At 49.9% G+C, this 22,233-nt stretch overlaps 1 protein-coding gene across 1 annotated transcript; it reads left to right on the top strand.

Annotated features, from left to right (window-relative positions):
- Positions 1-211: 211 nt before the first annotated feature.
- LOC142709580 (F-box/LRR-repeat protein 6-like) lies at positions 212-10,323 on the top strand (the record flags this gene model as incomplete). Its single annotated transcript, XM_075848497.1, has 7 exons — positions 212-275; positions 879-1,010; positions 1,075-1,182; positions 2,547-2,660; positions 8,517-8,745; positions 9,190-9,430; positions 9,497-10,323. Coding segments are annotated over 7 exons (1,033 nt in total), but the record flags the coding sequence as incomplete, so codon positions are not given.
- Positions 10,324-22,233: the final 11,910 nt, after the last annotated feature.

Genomic DNA, 22,233 nt, shown 5'->3' with positions numbered 1-22,233 from the left:
CTGGTGATATCAGGATCCTCACAGCAGCACAGAGGATGTAATGTCCTGTCTGGTGATATCAGGGTCCTCACAGCAGCACAGAGGATGTATTGTCCTGTCTGGTGATATCAGGCTCCTCACAACAGCACAGAGGATGTAATGTCCTGTCTGGTGATATCAGGATCCTCACAGCAGCACAGAGGATGTACTGATTATAACCTCTCTCTTTCAGACTCTCTCTGGTCTCTGAGTTCTCTCTTCATCACTGGCATATTCACAACGTATTAGTCCTTCAGGTAACGTCCTGCAGCCCCCTCCTCACCCCGCAGCCCCCTCCTCACCCCGCAGCCCCCTCCTCACCCCGCAGCCCCTCTTCACCCCGCAGCCCCCTCCTCACCCTGCAGCCCCCTCCTCACCCGCAGCCCCCTCTTCACCCCGCAGCCCCCTCTTCACCCCGCAGCCCCCTCCTCACCCCGCAGCCCCCTCCTCACCCCGCAGCCCCCTCTTCACCCCGCAGCCCCCTCCTCACCCCGCAGCCACCTCCTCACCCTGCAGCCCCCTCCTCACCCTGCAGCCCCCACCTCACTCTCTCTCTATCCTCCTGTCTCTCTCTTTCCGCCTGCCTCTCTTTCCGCCTGCCTCTCTTTCCGCCTGCCTCTCTCTTTCCGCCTGTCTCTCTTTCCGCCTGTCTCTATCCTCCTGTCTCTCTCTCTCTTTCCGCCTGTCTCTCTCTTTCCGCCTGTCTCTCTCTTTCCGCCTGTCTCTATCCTCCTGTCTCTCTTTCCGCCTGTCTCTCTCTCTTTCTTTCCGCCTGTCTCTCTCTCTTTCTTTCCGCCTGTCTCTCTCTCTTTCCGCCTGTCTCTCTCGTGTCTCTCACACTCTGTGTCTGTCTCTTGCAGAATCTCTCTGTCTGGTGCCCGCTGCTGACCTCTCTGACGCTGTCTCACTGCAGTAAAGTGACGGCGGACGGTCTGAAGTCTGTGGGTGAGCGCTGCCCTCTCTTGACCGCCCTCAATCTGCAGAACTCTCAGGTAGGTGCTGTGGGGTGCGGGACGCTCTGCGCTGGGTGGATGTAACATGTGACTGTCTCCGCAGGTGGATAGTAATGCTGTGTCTCGCTTCCTGGGGGTGCGCGGTGCCGGCCTCCGCTTTTTGTATCTGTCCTTCAACACGCAAACCAGCGGCATCATAAACCTGCTGGCGGTGAGATACTACTGCCCCCTACAGGATCATCACTCCCATCTCCTCCCTATCATCCCCCAGCAAATATATCAATTATTTATATACAGAGGAACAATGGAAGTGACAAGATCAAGATTAGTTGTCACCCTGTATCCTGCCACTCAGCCCCCCACCCGTCACCCCGCCTCCTCCCCCCCACCCGTCACCCCGCCTCCTCCCCCCCTCCCGTCACCCCGCCTCCTACTTCCCTGTCACCCCGCCTCCTACTTCCCTGTCACCCCGCCTCCTACTCCCCCACCCACCCATCACCACACCTCCTACTCCCCCCCCACCCACCCGTCATCCCGCCTCCTACTCCCCCCCAAAGTCACCCCGCCTCCTACTCCCCCCACCCAGCCGTCACCCCGCCTCCTACTCCCCCCACCCAGCCGTCACCCCGCCTCCTACTCCCCCCACCCGTCACCCCGCCTCTTACTTCCCTGTCAGCCCGCCTCCTACTCTGTCACCCCGCCTCCTACTCTGTCACCCCGCCTCCTACTCCCTCCCCACCCAGCCGTCACCCCGCCTCCTACTCCCCCCACCCACCCGTCACCCCGCCTCCTACTCCCCCCACCCACCCGTCACCCCGCCTCCTACTCCCCTGTCACCCACCCGTCACCCCGCCTCCTACTCCCCTGTCACCCAGCCAACTACTCCCCTGTCACCACGCCCCCACCCGTCACCCCGCCTCCTACTTCCCCCCCACCCATCACCCCGCCTCCTACTCCCCCCCCCACCCATCACCCCGCCTCCTACTCCCCCCCACCCCACCCCTACTCCTGTCGCTCCGCCCCCTACTCCCCTGTCGCTCCGCCCCCTACTCCCCTGTCACTCCGCCTCCTACTCCCCCCCCACACGTCAGCCGCCTCCTACTCCCCTGTCACCCCGCCTCCTACTCCCCTGTCACCCCGCCTCCTACTCCCCCCGTCACCCGTCACCCGCCTCCTACTCCCCTGTCACCCCGCCTCCTACTTCCCTGTCACCCCGCCTCCTACTCCTTTGTCACCACGCCCCCTACTCCCCTGTCACCCCGCCCCCTACTCCTCTGTCACTCCGCCCCCTACTCCCCTGTCACCCCGCCTCCTACTTCCCTGTAACCCCGCCACCTACTCCCCCCCCATCCATCTCCCCGCCTCCTACTCCCATCACCCCGCCTCCTACTCCCATCACCCCACCTCCTACTCCCCCACCCGTCACCCCGCCTCCTACTCCCCCCAACCCGCCTGCTACTCCTCCCCCCCACCCATCACCCCGCCTCCTACACCCCTGTCACCCCGCCACCTACCCCGTCACCCCGCCTCCTTCTTGCCACCCCCCTGTTTATCTGCCCTGTATTGTGTCTTTAGAGCGGCTCGTGTCCTGATCTGCGGGTCCTGGAGCTGAATAGAGGAATAAAGGATCACATAATGGATTTTCAAATCCCTGCCGAGAGGCTACAGGCCTCATGTCCAAACCTGGAGGTGAGAAGGGGCCGGACCCTCCCAAGGATCCTGCTGTAATGTGTATAAACCCCACTGAATATCCGCTGTATCTGCTCCTGGGTCACTACCACTATGGCCGCCCTGAATTGTAAACCTGCCAAACCAAAATCTGGAATGACCGTGCGGACTATAATAAGATAGGGACTATAAAAAGAGAGGGACTATAATAAGAGAGGGAGGATAATAAGAGAGGGACTATAATAAGAGATGGAGGATAATAAGAGAGGGACTATAATAAGAGAGGGAGTATAATAAGAGGGACTATAATAAGAGAGGGAGGATAATAAGAGAGGGACTATAATAAGAGACGGACTATAATAAGAGAGGGACTATAATAAGAGATGGACTATAATAAGAGACGGACTATAATAAGAGACGGACTATAATAAGAGAGGGACTATAATAAGAGACGGACTATAATAAGAGACGGACTATAATAAGAGACGGACTATAATAAGAGACGGACCATAATAAGAGAGGGACCATAATAAGAGAGGGACTATAATAAGAGAGGGAGGATAATAAGAGACGGACTATAATAAGAGAGAGACTATAATAAGAGAGGGACTATAATAAGAGAGGGACTATAATAAGAGAGGGACTATAATAAGAGACGGAGGATAATAAGAGAGGGACTATAATAAGAGACGGACTATAATAGACGGACTATAATAAGAGAAGGACTATAATAAGAGATGGAGCATAATAAGAGAGGGACTATAATAAGAGAGGGACTATAATAAGAGAGGGACTATAATAAGAGAGGGACTATAATAAGAGAGGGACTATAATAAGAGACGGACTATAATAAGAGACGGACTATAATAAGAGACGGACCATAATAAGAGAGGGACTATAATAAGAGATGGACTATAATAAGAGACGGACTATAATAAGAGACGGACTATAATAAGAGAGGGACTATAATAAGAGACGGACTATAATAAGAGACGGACTATAATAAGAGACGGACTATAATAAGAGACGGACCATAATAAGAGAGGGACCATAATAAGAGAGGGACTATAATAAGAGAGGGAGGATAATAAGAGACGGACTATAATAAGAGAGAGACTATAATAAGAGAGGGACTATAATAAGAGAGGGACTATAATAAGAGAGGGACTATAATAAGAGACGGAGGATAATAAGAGAGGGACTATAATAAGAGACGGACTATAATAGACGGACTATAATAAGAGAAGGACTATAATAAGAGATGGAGCATAATAAGAGAGGGACTATAATAAGAGAGGGACTATAATAAGAGAGGGACTATAATAAGAGAGGGACTATAATAAGAGAGGGACTATAATAAGAGACGGACTATAATAAGAGAAGGACTATAATAAGAGACGGACTATAATAAGAGATGGAGCATAATAAGAGAGGGACTATAATAAGAGAGGGACTATAATAAGAGAGGGACTATAATAAGAGATGGAGGATAATAAGAGACGGACTATAATAAGAAACGGACTATAATAAGAGAGGGACTATAATAAGAGATGGAGGATAATAAGAGAGGGACTATAATAAGAGAGGGACTATAATAAGAGGGACTATAATAAGAGACGGACTATAATAAAAGACGGACTATAGTAAAAGACGGACTATAATAAGAGATGGAGGATAATAAGAGGGACTATAATAAGAGAGGGACTATAATAAGAAACTGACTAATAAGAGAGGGACTATAATAAGAGATGGAGGATAATAAGAGAGGGACTATAATAAGAGAGGGACTATAATAAGAGACGGAGGATAATAAAAGACGGACTATAATAAGAGACGGAGGATAATAAGAGGGACTATAATAAGAGAGGGACTATAATAAGAAACTGACTAATAAGAGAGGGACTATAATAAGAGAGAGACTATAATAAGAGACGGAGGATAATAGAGGGACTATAATAAGAAACGGACTATAATAAGAGAGGGAGGATAATAAGAGAGGGACTATAATAAGAGATGGAGGATAATAAGAGAGGGACTATAATAAGAAAGGGACTATAATAAGAGACGGACTATAATAAGAGAGGGACTATAATAAGAAACGGACTATAATAAGAGAGGGACTATAATAAGAAACGGACTATAATAAGAGATGGAGGATAATAAGAGAGGGACTATAATAAAGGGACTATAATAAGAGAGGGACTATAATAAGAGATGAACTATAATAAGAGAGGGACTATAATAAGAGAGGGACTATAATAAGAGAGGGACTATAATAAGAGAGGGACTATAATAAGAGAGGGATTATAATAAGAGATGGACTATTCTAAGAGATGGACTATAATAAGAGAGGGACTATAATAAGAGATGGAGGATAATAAGAGAGGGACTATAATAAGAGACGGACTATGAAACCGCACCCTCATCCGTTTCTCTATCTCTACACCCTCATCCGTATCATCTCAATCTCTACACCCTCATCCGTATCTCCTCTATCTCTACACCCTCATCCGTATCATACACTGATCTCCCATCATACACTGATCTCCCATCATACACTGCTTTCTCACCAGTCACCAGCATACACTGATCTCCCATCATAGACTGATCTCCTATCATAGACTGATCTTCCATCATAGACTTATCTCCCATCATAGACTGATCTCCCATCATAGACTGACCTCCCATCATACACTGATCTCCCATCATACACTGCGTTCTCACCAGTCACCATCATAGACTGACCTCCCATCATACACTGATTTCCCATCATACACTGATTTCCCATCATACACTGCTTTCTCACCAGTCACCAGCATACCCTGATCTCCCATCATAGACTGATCTCCTATCATAGACTGATCTCCCATCATAGACTTATCTCCCATCATAGACTTATCTCCCATCATAGACTGATCTCCCATCATACACTGATCTCCCATCATACACTGATCTCCCATCATACACTGCGTTCTCATTAGTCACCATCATAGACTGACCTCCCATCATACACTGATCTCCCATCATACACTGCGTTCTCACCAGTCACCATCATAGACTGACCTCCCATCATACACTGATCTCCCATCATACACTGACCTCCCATCATACACTGATCTCCCATTATACGCTGATCTCCCATCATACACTGCATTCTCACCAGTCACCAGCATACACTGATCTCCCATCATAGACTGATCTCCCATCATAGACTGATCTCCCATCATACACTGATCTCCCATCATACACTGATCTCCCATCATACACTGCGTTCTCACCAGTCACCATCATAGACTGACCTCCCATCATACACTGATCTCCCATCATACACTGACCTCCCATCATACACTGATCTCCCATTATACGCTGATCTCCCATCATACACTGCGTTCTCACCAGTCACCAGCATACACTGATCTCCCATCATAGACTGATCTCCCATCATACACTGTGTTCTCATCAGTCACCAGCATACACTGATCTCCCATCATACACTGATCTCCCATCATACACTGCGTTCTCATCAGTCACCATCATAGACTGACCTCCCATCATACACTGCGTTCTCATCAGTCACCATCATAGACTGACCTCCAATCATACACTGATCTCCCATCATACACTGACCTCCCATCATACACTGATCTCCCATCATACACTGATCTCCCATCATACACTGATCTCCCATCATACACTGCGTTCTCATTAGTCACCATCATAGACTGACCTCCCATCATACACTGATCTCCCATCATACACTGACCTCCCATCATACACTGATCTCCCATCATACACTGATCTCCCATCATACACTGCGTTCTCATCAGTCACCATCATAGACTGACCTCCAATCATACACTGATCTCCCATCATACACTGACCTCCCATCATACACTGATTTCCCATCATACACTGATTTCCCATCATACACTGCTTTCTCACCAGTCACCAGCATACCCTGATCTCCCATCATAGACTGATCTCCTATCATAGACTGATCTCCCATCATAGACTTATCTCCCATCATAGACTTATCTCCCATCATAGACTGATCTCCCATCATACACTGATCTCCCATCATACACTGATCTCCCATCATACACTGCGTTCTCATTAGTCACCATCATAGACTGACCTCCCATCATACACTGATCTCCCATCATACACTGCGTTCTCACCAGTCACCATCATAGACTGACCTCCCATCATACACTGATCTCCCATCATACACTGACCTCCCATCATACACTGATCTCCCATTATACGCTGATCTCCCATCATACACTGCGTTCTCACCAGTCACCAGCATACACTGATCTCCCATCATAGACTGATCTCCCATCATACACTGATCTCCCATCATACACTGCGTTCTCACCAGTCACCATCATAGACTGACCTCCCATCATACACTGATCTCCCATCATACACTGACCTCCCATCATACACTGATCTCCCATTATACGCTGATCTCCCATCATACACTGCGTTCTCACCAGTCACCAGCATACACTGATCTCCCATCATAGACTGATCTCCCATCATACACTGTGTTCTCATCAGTCACCAGCATACACTGATCTCCCATCATACACTGATCTCCCATCATACACTGCGTTCTCATCAGTCACCATCATAGACTGACCTCCCATCATACACTGCGTTCTCATCAGTCACCATCATAGACTGACCTCCAATCATACACTGATCTCCCATCATACACTGACCTCCCATCATACACTGATCTCCCATCATACACTGATCTCCCATCATACACTGATCTCCCATCATACACTGCGTTCTCATTAGTCACCATCATAGACTGACCTACCATCATACACTGATCTCCCATCATACACTGACCTCCCATCATACACTGACCTCCCATCATACACTGATCTCCCATCATACACTGATCTCCCATCATACACTGCGTTCTCATTAGTCACCATCATAGACTGACCTCCCATCATACACTGATCTCCCATCATACACTGCGTTCTCACCAGTCACCATCATAGACTGACCTCCCATCATACACTGATCTCCCATCATACACTGACCTCCCATCATACACTGATCTCCCATTATACGCTGATCTCCCATCATACACTGCGTTCTCACCTGTCACCAGCATACACTGATCTCCCATCATAGACTGATCTCCCATCATAGACTGATCTCCCATCATACACTGTGTTCTCATCAGTCACCAGCATACACTGATCTCCCATCATACACTGATCTCCCATCATACACTGCGTTCTCATCAGTCACCATCATAGACTGACCTCCCATCATACACTGCGTTCTCATCAGTCACCATCATAGACTGACCTCCAATCATACACTGATCTCCCATCATACACTGACCTCCCATCATACACTGACCTCCCATCATACACTGATCTCCCATCATACACTGACCTCCCATCATACACTGATCTCCCATCATACACTGCGTTCTCACCAGTCACCATCATACTCTGATCTCCCATCATACACTGCATTCTCACCAGTCACTGATTTCCCATCATACACTGCACACTTCTCGGTCACTCACCCTAAGGTCTCATGCACACGACCGTGCTCGTAATTACGAGCACGGCCGGCCACGGGCAGCCGGCCGCTTTTGCGAGCCGTGCTCCCATTATAAAGCATAGCAGCATGGCCCGTAAAATGAAAAAATCGAACATGTTCTATTTTTTTAACGGCACGGGCACCTTCCCGTGAGAAAACGGGAAGGTGCCCGTGATTAACAGAAGTCTATAGGACCGGATTACGACCCGCAATAACGGGTGTTTTTACGGTCGTGTGCATGAGGCCTTAGGGATCCGGTTCCTCATCTTTGTGCCTCTTTTACCCCTTCATTCCCAGGTTCTGCGGCTGTTGAACCTCTTATTCAGGCTGAAGTCCAGGTCGTCCTTACCACGAGGTCCCGGCTTCTGCCATCTTCGGGAGCTGTGTCTCGCCACCAGCAGTTTTTCCTTCGTTAATGACGTTGTCTGCAAGATTCTTCTGAAAGACTCCACCAATCTGAAGGTGCTGGACCTGCGCGGCTGCTTCGGGGTGACCCCAGAGGGGATCAGTGACCTACCGTGTGCAGGTGAGGGAGCTCCTGTGTGTCCGCTCTGTCCTCACCGTCCTACTGATCATTATTATAAATCATGAGGAGAGGTTCTTACTGCCCCACAGAGCTGACACTCTTCCTGGAGCGGGGCATCGGATACTGAGCTGAATGATTGTAACTGAAGAGGCATCGCTACTTATTAATGACCCAGGAAGGGTTAATGCGCGCACCCTGCTCCCCCCACATGCAGTCACCCACCCAGATGTACAACCCCTCACTGTGTTTTCTGCGTTGCCTCGGGCTTTTCATGTTGCTCCAGATGTTGCATGCGGATGTTTGGCACAGACACTTGTACCCACTAGTGGAGCCTTGGCACCTGGTGGGCACTGTGCCCTCGGTTATACTGTTGTCACGTCGTCGTATAGCACGTTTCCTGCAGCCGCCCGTCCTGTCTCCACCTCACCCGTTATGTCCTTGCAGATCTGGAGCACCTTTACCTGGGCATGTACTGCTCCACAGAGACGCGCACACTGCCCTCTACTGGCTGCTCCCTTCTTACCAGCCGATGGTGGCACAGTCTGCAGGAGCTGGACCTGACCGGGCAGAACTTCAGTGACATGGAACTGAGCGAAGCCCTGGAAATCCTTTCCGGAGGTGGAACCAATTTCTCGCTGCAGTCCCTCTGCCTCGCAGGAACAAAAGTGCAGGCGGCTCCTGTCAGGTAATGACGTCATTCACAGCGCTGCCGTGTCTCCCCTCCCCCGCTCACACTGTGTTCTCTGTGCAGGGATATACTGACCAGCTGCCAGTCACTCATACACCTGGACCTCACCTCCTGCCGGAACATCCCGCGGGGCCTGAAGTCCGTTTTCCGCGGCCCGGAGAACATCCGCCAGTGTCTGAATACGTTATCCACCAGAATGCTGGAATAATTCAGCAGCGGTGACCGTTCACACTACACGACATTACAGAGACCACGTGGTAAAACCACGTTACAGAGACCACGTGGTAACACACGTTACAGAGACCACGTGGTAACACCATGTTACAGAGACCACGTGGTAACACCACGTTACAGAGACCACGTGGTAACACACGTTACAGAGACCACGTGGTAACACCATGTTACAGAGACCACGTGGTAACACCACGTTACAGAGACCACGTGGTAACACCACGTTACAGAGACCACGTGGTAACACCACGTTACAGAGACCACGTGGTAACACCACGTTACAGAGACCACGTGGTAACACATGTTACAGAGACCACGTGGTAACACACGTTACAGAGACCACGTGGTAACACACGTTACAGAGACCACGTGGTAACACCATGTTACAGAGACCACGTGGTAACACCACGTTACAGAGACCACGTGGTAACACCACGTTACAGAGACCACGTGGTAAAACACGTTACAGAGACCACGTGGTAACACATGTTACAGAGACCACGTGGTAACACACGTTACAGAGACCACGTGGTAACACACGTTACAGAGACCACGTGGTAACACCATGTTACAGAGACCACGTGGTGTTTAAAGAAATAGTTTTTGTTGTTTGGGAATAAGTTACAGTTTTATAAATAAAGTTATTGCAGTTTTCGTCACATTGTCTCAGTTTTTGTGTTTGTTTCCTTATGGCCACGTAATGACCTGCAGATGAACAGGGGGACCCCAGATACACTGTAACGAGCCCTATGTGAGCAGGACTAGCTCAGGACAAGTTCTCTGCCTCCAGAAGGAAGGAGGAATGTTGATGTTCACTGATAGCAAGCAGAGATCTTAACGTTTTAATTAAAACATAAAGTCTATTAGAAAACGTCAGAACTTTTCATTGTATGAAGATTTATCTACAAAAGATTGGACCGGCCGTTTACTGTGGAGACCCCACACAGACGTTTTATCCCCATGACAACACTTCCTGCCCCGTGTTATCATGGTGACATGACTTACAGTAACCAATCAGAACCCAGCTTTTAGTGTTCTAGCACAGCCTAGAAAAGGAAAGAGGCAATTTGATTGGTTGTTGTATTGCTCGCTGTCCCCAGGATAATACTGAGTTGCCTTGTCAAGGTGCAGGAAGAGTTGTCATGTGGATGTGAGCAGAGACGCTCTTCATGCCGGAGGCTGGATCATTCTGGTGCGCAGATCTTCTGGGAGTCCTTACACTAATAATCCACCGTTTGCTTGTCATGTCCTGATGGGGGTGAGGTCCGATGTGTTGAGGGTTATTGTAGATCCTGTTTCTAGAAGCTGGACCCAGCGCCTGTGCAGCAGCATTAGTTGCCACGCCACCCACATTGATCGCTCTTCAGGACCCGGATGGGGCACATATTAGATAATTGCATCCCCAGAGGAGTAACTCGGAGGTCCTGGGCCACAAAGCAAAATCTGTAACCGGGTCCGGAACTAGTGTGCGCCATTTCTAATACTGGTGTCTAATGTAGAAGAGAGGCCTTAGGACCCCCTTAGACACCAGGGCCCGGGTACGACTGCGCCCGCTACAGCTTCACCCCTGCCCATCCCAATTCCTCCTTCTGTAGCTCCTTGTAAGACTCCTCTCCAGCTCGGACAGGGTTATGTTCACACAGGGCGGCTACGCTGCGTAAAAGCCACAACGTATCCGCCGTGTGCGCTGCAGGGAATTCCAGCTGCAAAACCGCACCAAATTGTGCTACAGTTTTTCGGCCGGACTGTCCGCTGCGGAAAACTTCACACAAAAAAAATACTTACCACGGCGACACGTCCGTCATGACGCTCTGCAGCGACGTTTCATCCTGGTCACATGGAGGCCGGCCTGGATGAGGAAACACAGACTTCTGGGTGAGTTGAAGATTTTTATTCTGAGTTGCGTTTTCCGCCGCAAAAAAACGCAACATCCGCTGTTGTGGGTTTTGCCTCCCATTGAATTCAATGTGGAAATCCTGCAACAAATAAGCAGCGTTTACAACATACAAGTGACACCCCGCGGATTAAAAAACCACCGCAGATCAATATCCCCCGGGTGCCTGATACCAAGTGGGATGCAGCGCGGGTGTGTTGTGTGCCGGATGTCCAGGATTGTGTCGTAGGGTCCGGTCGCCATCCAGACAATGTTTACACCGGGCGCCCGGAAAAGTCCAGTTTTTGAGTGCTGGTATTTTTGCACAATATGAGTGCGGGCGCGGCCGGGGGACTTCGTACTTGGATTGAATGCTCCTCCTTGGACAGGCCGCCCAGCCCTACGAACATCATCAGCGTCACGTCAGCTTGTGGTATTTTTTTGTCAAGATTTGCGGAATAAACAGCAAATGCAGCAGATTTATGTACAGCCAAACCATGGCCGGAACTTTTGGGTGAAAAAGGTGAACGCCCGGATCTCGGCTTGTGTAGGATGGAGTAGACGGCAGTATGGCTGTGCCACCGTCTCGTCGGTCCTCACGTGATAGATCTCTTCCTTGCTGCGGTTATTAACGCTGGGACCTGTTTCTTTTGGGGTTTTTATATATATTGGTGTTCGGTGACGATCCTTTTGTCTTTCCAGCGGCTTGTTCTCATTTTGGACGTTACCTGTCGGCCGGATGTAGGAGATATTATCGCGCAGACTGGACAAGCGTCTTTCTCATTGTCGCACCACTGATGGTGGGAGAAGTTCTGCCTTTTCTTTAAGCATTATACAGTCTAATAACACAAGATCCCTCCACCAATCTAAGTTATGAGGAAAGATTAAAAGAATTAAACCTATTTAGCCTTGAAAAAAGACGACTAAGGGGGGACATGATTAACTTATATAAATATATGAATGGCACATACAAAAAATATGATGAAATCCTGTTCCATGTAAAACCCCATCAAAAAACAAGGGGGCGCTCCCTCCGTCTGGAGAAAAAAAGGTTCAACCTGCAGAGGCGACAAGCCTTCTTTACTGTAAGAGCGGTGAATTTATGGAATAGTCACCGCAGGAGCCGTCACAGCAGGGACAGTAGACACCGCAGGAGCCGTCACAGCAGGGACAGTAGACACCGCAGAAGCCGTCACAGCAGGGACAGTAGACACCGCAGAAGCCGTCACAGCAGGGACAGGAGACACCGCAGGAGCCGTCACAGCAGGGACAGTAGACACCGCAGGAGCCGTCACAGCAGGGACAGTAGACACCGCAGGAGCCGTCACAGCAGGGACAGGAGACACCGCAGGAGCCGTCACAGCAGGGACAGGAGATGCTGCAAAAAAGGGTTAGATAATTTCCTAGAACCAAAAAATATTCGCTCCTATGTGTAGAAATGTTTCCCTTCCCTTTTCCCGTCCCTTGGTTGAACTTGATGGACATGTGTCTTTTTTCAACCGTACTAACAATATAACTATATAACTATGTAACTATGTGACTATGTGACTATGTAACTATGTAACGATGTAACGATGTAACTATATAACGGTGTAACGGTGTAACTGTAACTGTATAACTGTGTAACTGTATAACTGTATAACTATATAACTATGTAACTATGTAACTATATAACTATATAACTATATAACTATATAACTATGTAACTATGTAGCTGTGTAACGATGTAACGATGTAACTATATAACTATGGGTAGTCCAGACAGTGGCCGCAGCTCTGATACAGATGGAGAAGGGTGCAGCAGGTAATGCCAGACGTGGCGGATGACACAGGTGCCGCATGTTGCGCCAGACGTGGCAAGTTCCTCTGGATGTGGCAGATGACAGGACGTGGCGGATTCCTCCAGACGTGGCAGATGACACAGGACGTGGCGGATTCCTCCGGGTGTGGCAGATGACACAGGACGTGGCGGATTCCTCCGGGCGTGGCAGATGACACAGGTCGTGGCGGATTCCTCCGGACGTGGCAGATGTCACAGGACGTGGCGGATTCCTCCGGTGGTGGCAGATGACACAGGACGTGGCGGATTCCTCCGGACGTGGCAGATGACACAGGACGGGGCACGACTCCGACACTAGTTCTCACAGGAAGAAGAACAGAATGAAATACAGGAACAGGTAACAAGGCACGGGTAACAACTGGAACGGGAAACACTAAGGGACTATTTGCAAGACAGACTGGGAAAACTATCAACGCTCAGGCAAGGATCAGAAGGCCTGGAGCCTTCTTATAGACCAGGAAATCATGGCAGTTGATCATGACTATTTCCTTTGTGCGCGCGCTGGCCCTTTATGGCCGGGCACGAGCGTGTGCGTGCACTCTTCGAGACACAGCAGACTGGAGCGGAAGTGAGCTCTGGCGTCTCCTAGGAAGGAGATGGGGACCAGCGCTCACGGATCCATGGCTGCGGGCGTCGGGAAGTGAGTAAACCCGAAGGCCCGTGGCCATGGACGCTACAGACCCTGGGATCTGTTGTGGATGACTCTGGGGTACATTGTGGATGACTCTGGGGTACATTGTGGATGACTCTGGGGTACATTCTGGATGACTCTGAGGTACATTCTTGATGACTCTGGGGTATGTTGCGGATGACTCTGGGGCACGTTGTGGATGACTCTGGGGCACATTGTGGATGACTCTGGGGTATGTTGAATACAGGACATGGCGGATTCCTTCGGACGTGGCAGGTGACACAGGACGTGGCGGATTCCTCCGGACGTAACAGATGACACAGGACATGGCGGATTCCTCTGGACATGGCAGATGACACAGGACGTGGCACGAATCCGACACTACTTGGCACAGGAAGAAGAACAGCACGGGATACAGGAACAGGTAACAAGGCAGGGGTAACAACTGGAATGGGAAACACTAAGGGATCATTTGCAAGACAGACTGGGAAAACTAACAACGCTCAGGCAAGGATCATAAGGCCTGGAGCCTTCGTATAGCCCAGGAAATCATGGCAGTTGATTATTTCCTTTGTGCGTGCACTGGCCCTTTATGGCCGGGCACGAGCGTGTGCGCGCACCCTAAGGGACACAGCAGACCGGAGCGGAAGTGAGCGCTGGCGTCTCCTAGGACGGAGATGGGGACCAGCGCTCACGGATCCATGGCTTCGGGCGTCAGGAGGTGAGTAAACCCGACGGCCCGTGGCCATGGACGTTACAGACCCTGGGATCTGTTGTGGATGACTCTGGGGTACATTGTGGATGACTCTGTGGTACATTCTGGATGACTCTGGGATATGTTGTGGATGACTCTGGGGTACATTGTGGATGTCTCTGGGGTACATTCTGGATGACTCTGGGATATGTTGTGGATGACTCTGGGGTACATTGTGGATGTCTCTGGGGTACGTTGTGGATGACTCTGTGGTATGTTGTGGATGCCTCTGGGGCATGTTGTGGATGACTCTGGGGCATGTTGTGGATGACTCTGGGGCATGTTGTGGATGACTCTGGGTTATGTTGTGGATGACTCTGGGGTATGTTGTGGATGACCCTGGGATATGTTTTGGATGACTCTGTGGTACGTTGTGGATGACTCTGGGACACATTGTGGGTGACTCTGGGGTACATTGTGGATGACTCTGGGGTATGCTGTGGATGACTCTGGGGTACATTGTGGATGACTCTGGGGCTCGTTGTGGATGACGGGCACGTTGTGGATGTCTCTGGGGCACGTTGTGGATGACTCTGGGGCACGTTGTGGATGACTCTGGGGCACGTTGTGGATGACTCTGGGGCACGTTGTGGATGACTCTGAGTTTTGTTGTGGATGACTCTGGGGTATGTTGTGGATGCCTCTGGGGCAGGTTGTGGATGACTCTGGGTTATGTTGTGGATGACACTGGAACACCTTGTGGATGACTCTGGGGCACGTTGTGGATGACTCTGGGATCTGTTGTGGATGACTCTGGGGTACATTGTGGATGGCTCTGTGGTACATTCTGGATGACTCTGGGGTATGTTGTGGATGACTCTGGGGTACATTGTGGATGACTCTGTGGTATGTTGTGGATGCCTCTGGGGCATGTTGTGGATGACTCTGGGGCATGTTGTGGATGACTCTGGGGTATGTTCTGGATGACCCTGGGATATGTTTTGGATGATTCTGTGGTACGTTGTGGATGACTCTGGGACACATTGTGGGTGACTCTGGGGTACATTGTGGATGACTCTAGGGTATGTTATGGATGACTCTGGGGCACGTTGTGGATGACTGGGGCACGTTGTGGATGTCTCTGGGGCACGTTGTGGATGACTCTGGGGCACGTTGTGGATGCCTCTGGGGCATGTTGTGGATGACTCTGGGTTATGTTGTGGATGACTCTGGGGTACATTGTGGATGTCTCTGGGGTACGTTGTGGATGACTCTGTGGTATGTTGTGGATGCCTCTGGGGCAGGTTGTGGATGACTGGGGTACATTGTGGATGACTCTGGGGTACATTGTGGATGACTCTGGGGCTCGTTGTGGATGACTGGGGCACGTTGTGGATGTCTCTGGGGCACGTTGTGGATGACTCTGGGATCTGTTGTGGATGACTCTGGGGTACATTGTGGATGACTCTGTGGTACATTCTGGATGACTCTGGGGTATGTTGTGGATGACTCTGGGGTACATTGTGGATGTCTCTGGGGCATGATGTGGATGACTCTGGGGTATGTTGTGGATGACCCTGAGATATGTTTTGGATGATTCTGTGGTACGTTGTGGATGACTCTGGGACACATTGTGGGTGACTCTGGGGTACATTGTGGATGACTTTGGGGTATGTTGTGGATGACTCTGGAGTACATTGTGGATGACTCTGGGGCTCGTTGTGGATGACTGGGGCTTGTTGTGGATGACTGGGGCTTGTTGTGGATGACTCTGGGGTATGTTGTGGATGACTGTGGGAAATGTTTTGGATGACTCTGGGGCGCATTGTGGTTGACTCTGGGGTATGTTGTGGATGACTCTGGGGCACGTTGTGGATGACTCTGGGGTACTTTGTGGATGACTCTGGAGTACATTGTGGATGACTCTGGGGTACGTTGTGGATGACTTTGGAGTATGTTGTGGATGACCCTGGAGTACGTTGTGGATGACCCTGGAGTACGTTGTGGATGACTCTGGAGTACATTGTGGATGACTCTGGGGTACGTTGTGGATGACTCTGGGGTATGTTGTGGATGACTTTGGGGTACATTGTGGATGACCCTGGAGTACGTTGTGGATGACTCTGGGGTACATTGTGGATTATTCTGGGATCTGTTGTGGATGACTCTGGGGTACATTGCGGATGGCACGAATCCGACACTACTTGGCACAGGAAGAAGAACAGCACGGGATACAGGAACAGGTAACAAGGCAGGGGTAACAACTGGAATGGGAAACACTAAGGGACCATTTGCAAGACAGACTGGGAAAACTAACAATGCTCAGGCAAGGATCATAAGGCCTGGAGCCTTCGTATAGCCCAGGAAATCATGGCAGTTGATGATTATTTCCTTTGTGCGTGCGCTGGCCCTTTATGGCCGGGCACGAGCTTGTGCGCGCACCCTAAGGGACACAGCAGACCGGAGCGGAAGTGAGCGCTGGCGTCTCCTAGGAAGGAGATGGGGACCAGCGCTCACGGATCCATGGCTTCGGCCATCAGGAGGTGAGTAAACCCGACGGCCCGTGGCCATGGACGTTACAGAACCTGGGATCTGTTGTGGATGACTCTGGGGTACATTGTGGATGACTCTGTGGTACATTCTGGATAACTCTGGGATATGTTGTGGATGACTCTGGGGTACATTGTGGATGTCTCTGGGGTACGTTGTGGATGACTCTGTGGTATGTTGTGGATGCTTCTGGGGCATGTTGTGGATGACTCTGGGTTATGTTGTGGATGACTCTGGGTTATGTTGTGGATGACTCTGGGGCATGTTGTGGATGACTCTGGGGTATGTTGTGGATGACCCTGGGATATGTTGTGGATGACTCTGGGACACATTGTGGGTGACTCTGGGGTACATTGTGGATGACTCTGGGGTATGTTGTGGATGACTCTGGGGTACATTGTGGATGACTCTGGGGCTCGTTGTGGATGACTGGGGCACGTTGTGGATGTCTCTGGGGCACGTTGTGGATGACTCTGAATTTTGTTGTGGATGCCTCTGGGGCAGGTTGTGGATGACTCTGGGTTATGTTGTGGATGACACTGGAACACGTTGTGGATGACTCTGGGGCACGTTGTGGATGACTCTGGGATCTGTTGTGGATGACTCTGGGGTACATTGTGGATGACTTTGGGGTACATTGTGGATGACTCTGGGGTACATTGTGGATGACTCTGGGGTACATTGTGGATGACTCTGGGGCTCGTTGTGGATGACTGGGGCACGTTGTGGATGTCTCTGGGGCAAATTGTGGATGACTCTGGGGCACGTTGCGGATGACTGGGGCACGTTGTGGATGACTCTGGGGTACATTATGGATGACTCTGTGGTACATTCTGGATGACTCTGTGGTACATTCTGGATGACTCTGGGGTATGTTGTGGATGACTCTGGGGTACATTGTGGATGATTCTGTGGTACGTTGTGGATGACTCTGGGACACATTGTGGGTGACTCTGGGGTACATTGTGGATGACTCTGGGGTATGTTGTGGATGACTCTGGAGTACATTGTGGATGACTCTGGGGCTCGTTGTGGATGACTGGGGCTTGTTGTGGATGACTCTGGGGTATGTTGTGGATGACCGTGGGAAATGTTTTGGTTGCCTTTGGGTCGCATTGTGGTTGACTCTGGGGTATGTTGTGGATGACTCTGGGGCACGTTGTGGATGACTCTGGGGTACTTTGTGGATGACTCTGGAGTACATTGTGGATGACTCTAGGGTACGTTGTGGATGACTTTGGAGTATGTTGTGGATGACCCTGGAGTACGTTGTGGATGACTCTGGAGTACGTTGTGGGTTACCCTGGAGTACATTGTGGATGACTCTGGGGTACGTTGTGGATGACTCTGGGGTATGTTGTGGATGACTTTGGGGTATGTTGTGGATTACTCGGGGGTACGTTGTGGATGACTCTGGGGTACATTGTAGATGACCCTGGAGTACGTTGTGGATGACTCTGGGGTACATTGTGGATTATTCTGGGATCTGTTGTGGATGACTCTGGGGTACATTGTGGATTACTCTGGGATACGTTGTGGATCACTCTGGGGTAAGTTGTGGATGACTCTAGGATCTGTTGTGGATGACTCTGGGGTACATTGTGGATGACTCTGGGGCACGTTGTGGATGACTAGGGTACATTGTAGATGACTCTGGGGTAAGTTGTGGATGACGGGTATGTTGTGGATGACTCTGGGGTATGTTGTGGATGACTCTGGGGTACGTTGTGGATGCCTCTGGTATGTTGTCGATGACTCTGGGGTACGTTGTTGATGACTCTGGAGTAATTGTGGATGACTCTGGGGTACGTTGTGGATGAGATTGGCGTATTTTGTGGATGACCGTGGGATATGTTTTGGATGACTCTGGGGCGCATTGTAGTTGACTCTGGGGTATGTTGTGGATGACTCTGGGGCACGTTGGGGATGACTCTGTGGTACGTTGTGGATGACTCTGGGCTACATTGTGGATGACTTTGGGGTATGTTGTGGATGACCGTGGGATATGTTTTGGATGACTATGGGGCGCATTGTGGTTGACTCTGGAATAAGTTGTGGATGACTCTGGGGCACGTTGTGGATGACTCTGGGATCTGTTGTGGATGACTCTGGGGTACATTGTGGATGACTTTGGGGTATGTTGTGGATGACTCGGGTACATTGTGGATGACTCTGGGGTACATTGTGGATGACTCTGGGGTACATTGTGGATGACTCTGGGGCTCGTTGTGGATGACTGGGGCACGTTGTGGATGTCTCTGGGGCAAATTGTGGATGACTCTGGGGCACGTTGCGGATGACTCTGGGGCACGTTGTGGATGACTCTGAGTTTTGTTGTGGATGACTCTGGGTTATGTTGTAGATGACACTGGAACACGTTGTGGATGACTCTGGGGCACGTTGTGGATGACTCTGGGATCTGTTGTGGATGACTCTGGGGTACATTATGGATGACTCTGTGGTACATTCTGGATGACTCTGGGGTATGTTGTGGATGACTCTGGGGCACGTTGTGGATGACTCTAGGGTACATTGTAGATGACTCTGGGGTAAGTTGTGGATGACTCTGGGGTATGTTGTGGATGACTCTGGGGTATGTTGTGGATGACTCTGGGGTACGTTGTGGATGCCTCTGGTATGTTGTCGATGACTCTGGGGTACGTTGTTGATGACTCTGGAGTAATTGTGGATGACTCTGGGGTACGTTGTGGATGAGATTGGCGTATTTTGTGGATGACCGTGGGATATGTTTTGGATGACTCTGGGGCGCATTGTGGTTTACTCTGGGGTATGTTGTGGATGACTCTGGGGCACGTTGGGGATGACTCTGTGGTACGTTGTGGATGACTCTGGGGTACATTGTGGATGACTCTGGGGTATGTTGTGGATGACCGTGGGATATGTTTTGGATGACTATGGGGCGCATTGTGGTTGACCCTGGGGTATGTTGTGGATGACTCTGGGGCATGTTGTAGATGACTCTGGGGTACAGTACATTGTGGATGACTCTGGGGTACGTTGTGGATGACTCTGGAGTACATTGTGGATGACTCCAGGTCTTCATTTGCCTCGTATGTGGTCCTGCATGAGTAGAAACTCATCCTCCTGGTTTATTCGTACAGTGTCTATGTCCTCCCAGGGCCCCACGGTCACATTAATGTCTGCTTGAGGAGATTACATGAGGGGACCATTACAGGCCAGGGCACATGTGGGTGCAGCCATCTGAAGCTTCTCAGGGTAATAACATCTTGTAGTCACATCTGCTTCCCAGTCCTCATGTGCAGCCCCCACATTGTGAATAACATCTTACACTGGTTCTAGTAAGTGCAGGACCATCCGAGCCCAGGGGTGGGGAGGGGGCAATGTGGAAATAAAAAAAGCAGTATGCTCCGGGGGGGGGGGGAGAGTATCGCATTGGAACCCAGTTTTTGTGGGGACCACAGGGGGCAGTATTGGATGGGATCACAATTATTAGTGGGGTGGAAAGTTGGAGGTACACTAGTTTTATCATGGTCTTTAGGGCATTATTGAGGTTTAATGGTTATATAGTTGTTGTTAGTACGGCAGTTGTGTCTTTTCAGTATTTGGATCAGGGGGTCATTAGTGCATATCCATTCATGGTTCCAGGTTGCTCGGATGTAACTAGTAGTTGTAAAGATCAGCGGGGAAGGTTGGGTGTGGTTGACCATTAGAGTTTGGTGAAGACTCTGACCCATCTTCAGTACCAGTGGTAGAGCTGCACGTATCATACAATTTATAACCTGTGGATATCAATGGTAGAGATGACTTTACCTCTGGAATTTCATAGTGCCGCTAGTGCTACAAGGTCCAGAGGTTTGGACAAAATGGCCCTTAAGCTGTAGCAGAATACATGCAAGCCATCTGTAGTTGTAACAATAACTTCAGGGGATGATCGTGGTGATGATGATAGTGATCATGACAATGGTGGTAATGACGCTGGTGGTGGTGATGATGATGGTGGTGTTGATGATGGTGGTGTTGGTGGTGTTGATGATGATGGTGGTGGTGATGATGATGGTGGTGATGATGATGGTGTTGATGATGATGGTGGTGGTGATGATGATGTTGGTGGTGATAATGATGGGGGTGATGATGACAATGGTTGTGATGATGATGGTGATGACGACGATGATGATGATGGTGATGACGACGGTGATGATGGTGGTGATGATGACGCTGGTGATGATGACGCTGGTGATGACGACGATGGTGATGACGACGATGGTGATGACGACGATGGTGATAATGACGATGGTGGTGATGATGATGGTAGTAATGATGATGGTGGTGATGACGATGGTGGTGATGATGGTGGTGTTGGTGATGATGATGATAGTGGTGATGACGATGCTGGTGATGATGATGGTGGTGATGATGATGATGATGGTGGGGATGACGATGGTGGTGATGATGATGGTGGTGATGATGATGATGGTGGTGGTGATGATGATGGTAGTGGTGATGACGATGCGGGTGATGATGATGGTGGTGACACTCTGCACAGAGTTGTATCTGCTAGTATTAGTAGATTAGAGGACCCTCACCATGCCCCTGTTGAAGGCTATCAGGACATGTTGCATTATTATACAGGTTGTGTCTGATAGGGGAGGTAGACATCGGCCTTGTTGTGGGTAGTAGTCTGTGCAGTCCAGTAGCAATATACTGTAGGTGAGTTCACCAATGTCAGGCCTAGTATATACTACATTTTACATCATTATTTCCTCTCTTCAGCCCTATCTATGAGGAGAATACTAAGTCCTCTCCTTGTGCAGTCAGCAATCAGTGATAAGTGGACACATGACAGGTCCAGACCCCACAGATATCCCGGTGGTGTGCGGAGGGCATCAGTACCACTTCTACTGTAAAGAATGCCTATGGACTGACCTCTTGAGCCATGGATCCAACTCCTGGGAATATACAATGGTCATATCAGAGAGCCTGGAGAACAGGAGACGTGCGG

The sequence above is a fragment of the Rhinoderma darwinii genome, unplaced genomic scaffold (genome assembly GCF_050947455.1).
Source record: "Rhinoderma darwinii isolate aRhiDar2 unplaced genomic scaffold, aRhiDar2.hap1 Scaffold_4169, whole genome shotgun sequence".
NCBI lineage: Eukaryota > Metazoa > Chordata > Amphibia > Anura > Rhinodermatidae > Rhinoderma > Rhinoderma darwinii.
This window is presented reverse-complemented; position numbering and strand designations above follow the sequence as displayed.